At 37.1% G+C, this 3,984-nt stretch overlaps 1 protein-coding gene across 1 annotated transcript; it reads right to left on the bottom strand.

The window, feature by feature from the left end:
• Positions 1-909: 909 nt before the first annotated feature.
• On the bottom strand, positions 910-3,984 carry LOC133717850 (cytochrome P450 71D9-like). The gene is made up of 2 exons (XM_062144596.1): positions 2,871-3,984; positions 910-1,654 (listed from the first exon to the last, which is right to left on the bottom strand). Exons 1-2 carry the CDS (start codon positions 3,780-3,782, stop codon positions 1,019-1,021), a joined length of 1,548 nt encoding a protein of 515 aa, XP_062000580.1. The 5' UTR covers positions 3,783-3,984; the 3' UTR covers positions 910-1,018.

Genomic DNA, 3,984 nt, shown 5'->3' with positions numbered 1-3,984 from the left:
GAGCATGAGTCTCTGAAACAAAAGAGAAGTGTTCAATAGACAGTGAAGCAGTGGAGGGGGACTATAGGCCATTTTAAGGTTAGGAAGGCTTATCTTGGTTAAGATACTGTTTAAAGATCTATCAAAGCTACTGCTGTGTCTCTTTTGTTTCTCGTGACTAGATTTTCCCTGAGGTCTGCAATTGGAACCAAAAAAGCTACTTGTTCTTTTGGCAGATGCATGATTACTATTAGTTAATTTTGTATTCAATATACTAACAAAGTATTTACATGTGGGATTATGATAGACTAGAATGTTATGCCGTAGACCTGTAGTGCACTTTAGAAACCACACGTAGCATATTCGGGAATTATTTCAGTTTGGGAAATACCCAATTTTGCAATTATTCAGCTGTTCGTTAAGTTTTCTCACTGAGTATTACTCATTTGAGTATGCAATTTTTGGTATTTATGTTTTTTCATGATGACTGTAAATGCATTATATGCTTCTCAACTCAATTGAATTGTGAAATTTCTTTCGATTAGTATACCATCCATAGGAAATATGATTCTTATTACGCAAGAATAATGTAGACTAGATCTAATTAGGAACACCAGCTTCATATAGCAGTAGACTAGTGGGAGTTTGTCTATTACTGCATGGAACTGATCTACCGCAAGATGTAACAAGTTTTTTTTTTTTTTTTTTTTTTTTGTTAAATTAAAATAAGGGATGAGGCGATATTAGCTCCTCGGAAGTAGACGATTTAGGGAGCAAGTCCCACCCTCAAACCCGAAGGTGAAGGGTCTACCACACTCTGGGAGCTCACCGCCCGTCCCCTTATTTTTATTTATTAATAATAAAGAAAAATACAAACAAGAGAAGAGGGGACAAAAGCCAAATCCCAAAAGTACAAACCAGAGAAAGAAATAAAAGATGGAAAAGAAATAAATTATTCATTGTTGATACGTTAATTATAACAGCATAGAATTTCCCATATTTCATAATAATAACATAATTCAACTTTCTCATCACCTTCTTATACTTGGGCTTTTTCAGTAGGTGGATGATGATATGGAATGGGAATCAAGTGCAGATCCTGTTTCCTGCTGGAGGTGACACCGAAGGCCTCAGTCATGTCCAGGTCATCGTGCTTCATTCCTTTGGGGAGCTTCCAATCAAAATGGTATAACAACATTGCAAGTTGGAGCTTGACGTTGGCCAGACCAAATGATATGCCAGGGCAAATTCTCCTTCCAGCACCAAATGGGATATACTCAAAGTTTAATCCCCTGTAGTCAATAGAGCTGTCAAGAAATCTCTCTGGAGTAAAGCTCTCAGGCTCAGTCCAGTAACTTGGATCTGTAGCAATTGCCCATGCATTGATAACTACCTTGGTTTTGACAGGTATTTCATATCCATCAATCTCACACCTCTCACTGCATTCTCTTGGAAGTAGCAAGGGATTAGAAGGGTGTAACCTTAGTGTCTCTTTGATAACTAAGTCCAAATATTTCATCTCCCCATTGCTTGTTTCATCTGCGATCCCTTTTCTATTAAACACTTCCCTCACTTCATTCTGTGCCATTTTCATTATTCTCGGATTTTTAATCATTTCTGACATTGCCCAATCAACAGTTGTAGATGATGTCTCACCCCCACCACCAAATATCTCCTATTAATAATTAGTTCATAATTTGAGTTAATGAAGAGAATTTTATATCAACTGCAAACGATTCAAATTAAAGGCTATATGAAAATGTTGGTAAACTTATTACAAGCAATCTTATTTAAAGATGAAATAATTCTTAAACCTCTGTTAGCTCATCTACAAATGATGAATGGTGACTTTTAGGAGTCTTAAATTTCATGAGGTGTTTAGGAGAAGAATGGATGAATGCAAATTTCATGAAAACATTGTGTGTTGACTGTTGACACTTAATCTCTGAAGTTTAGAATATGGGGCATCTAATATGGGATATCAACTTCTTCAGAACTCAGGGATGGTTCATCTCTGCAATATTCTCGCCTGGGATGTTTCCATTCAATAATCAGTAGTGATTTTTATTTTTATGTTTAACTGATGTATCTATATTGTTGCTGGTCTAGAATGCTGTTGAAAAATTGGGAACTCGTCCCTTGCTTTGTACAATTTAATTTCCATTATGTTCCTGCTGATTTATGTGGAGACCTACTCACTTGTTTCTTGTGTTGGTCTTGCTCAACTTTTTCAGCTTGGTTGATCATCACTTCCTATGTTTGGTGTTTTATGAATGATTTTATGAAGTATAAATGGTCAGGTATCAAATCGTTACGAGTTCATCATTACTTCCTAGTCTTGAAACGTTTTCTGTGCTGACTAGAAGTCTCTATACCTCATTACTGAAATACTATTGTAGGCTAAGTTGATGCTTTCGTGCAAAGGGAACAGATTGACTACAATGAGAAAATCTCCCAACCTTTTTGCTGTATTTGATATTGCAAGACAGATATTCCTCTAGAGATGTAGTAAGTACATTTTACCTGAAGTAGCATCAGGTACTGTAAACACCTAGCAAGGTAGGTCTAGCATCTAGATTGAGAAGAAACAATGTTCGTATTTATGCCAGATACAGAAGCAAACAAAAGCAGCATTATGGTTGAAGCCTTGAAAACTTGGGTTTACAAAACTAATGTAGTGTCTATTTGCAGTATTATAGAGTTGTATTTGTGAAAAGTTCATGTACTTAGCATGCATATATATTTGTTCATAGCAGATAATTTATAACATTAAGGTCATATTACTCATATATATGGAGATTGAAAACTCGATTGACTTGTTAATTTATTATAGCATGATATCAAGAGTGTATTTTCGGTATTTTATTTTCTTAAGAAAAGAGTGTACTTACTATGATTACTGCTTTGATGTTTTCAGTGGTTAGGGAAAACTCAAGCCCACCGCCATGTTCATGAAACTTTAGGAGAACATCTAGAAGGTCTTCCTCTGCTTCACCTTCGAGAACTTTTGTTGATGTCTTATCTTCCTTGTGCTCATTAATGATGTTCTCCATTATCCTGTCAGCTTCTTTATGCAGCCTCTCGAGTTTGGGCTTCATCCCACTTAGCAGATGAAGCAATTTGACTGAAGGAAAAACATCTGCTAAATTAAAGCCGCTCGCCAGCTTCATAGATTCCTTCACACAATGTATGAAGTTTTCAAGATCTTTGCTTCTTTTACCAAAGGCTGCTCGGTACGAGATGCTATATGTTGATGAGTAAATTTCACTGGTAAGATTGACTGTTGATCCTGTTTTTAAAGAAATCCGTTTGATGAGATTCAGTACCTCATCTTCTCTTACAGATCGGTAGCTTTGAACACGCATTTTGCTCAAAAGCTCATGTGCGTAAATCTTTCTTAGCTGTCTCCAGTAATCGCCATATGGTGCAAACGAAACGCTTGTACAACCGTAAGTCATGATAGCTGTAGCAAGGATCTGCGGCCTTGATGCAAAGACAACATCATGGGTTTTCATCACCTCTTTAGCAATCTCTGGTGATGAAACAACTATGGTGGAAACTTCTCCAAGCTTGAGGTGCATAAGGGGTCCATATTTGTTGGCCAAGTCTCTTAGAACATGATGGGGTAGAGAGCCAACGAGCTGGTGTAGATTTCCTATAACGGGTAGCTTCCATGGCCCAGGGGGTAGATTTTTTGAAGCTGAGTACTTGGCTTTGCTCCTCGTCGCTATGTTCACTACCATAATAATGAAGAGCAAGAAGGTAAACAGGACTTGGAAGGAAGGGGGCCATTGAAGCTCCATGAAGTAAATATAGTAGAGTTTGGATTATGTTGACTTTATCGATGTTGGATTTCGATCTATATATAGCACCAATGATGTTAGACTAGTTTTGCTGATGCTAAGCTTCTCTTTACTTGGTTTGTCTTTCTGTATTATGCTCAGAGCTATAGCTCAAAACATTGTTTTACTTATTAATTATAGCAGCCACGTGGGGAAACAGCGA

The sequence above is a fragment of the Rosa rugosa genome, chromosome 6, assembly GCF_958449725.1.
Source record: "Rosa rugosa chromosome 6, drRosRugo1.1, whole genome shotgun sequence".
Classification (NCBI taxonomy): domain Eukaryota; kingdom Viridiplantae; phylum Streptophyta; class Magnoliopsida; order Rosales; family Rosaceae; genus Rosa; species Rosa rugosa.
The sequence above is the reverse complement of the archived record's forward strand: the minus strand, read 5'-3'. Positions and strand labels throughout refer to the sequence as shown.

Coding starts and splice junctions, on each gene's coding strand:
- LOC133717850 (XM_062144596.1), bottom strand. CDS start 3,782: ATGGAGCTTCAATGGCCCCCTTCCTTCCAAGTCCTGTTTACCTTCTTG. Junction 1,655..2,870: donor ACATCAAAGCAGTAATCATA/GTAAGTACACTC, acceptor AATTATTAATAG/GAGATATTTGGTGGTGGGGG.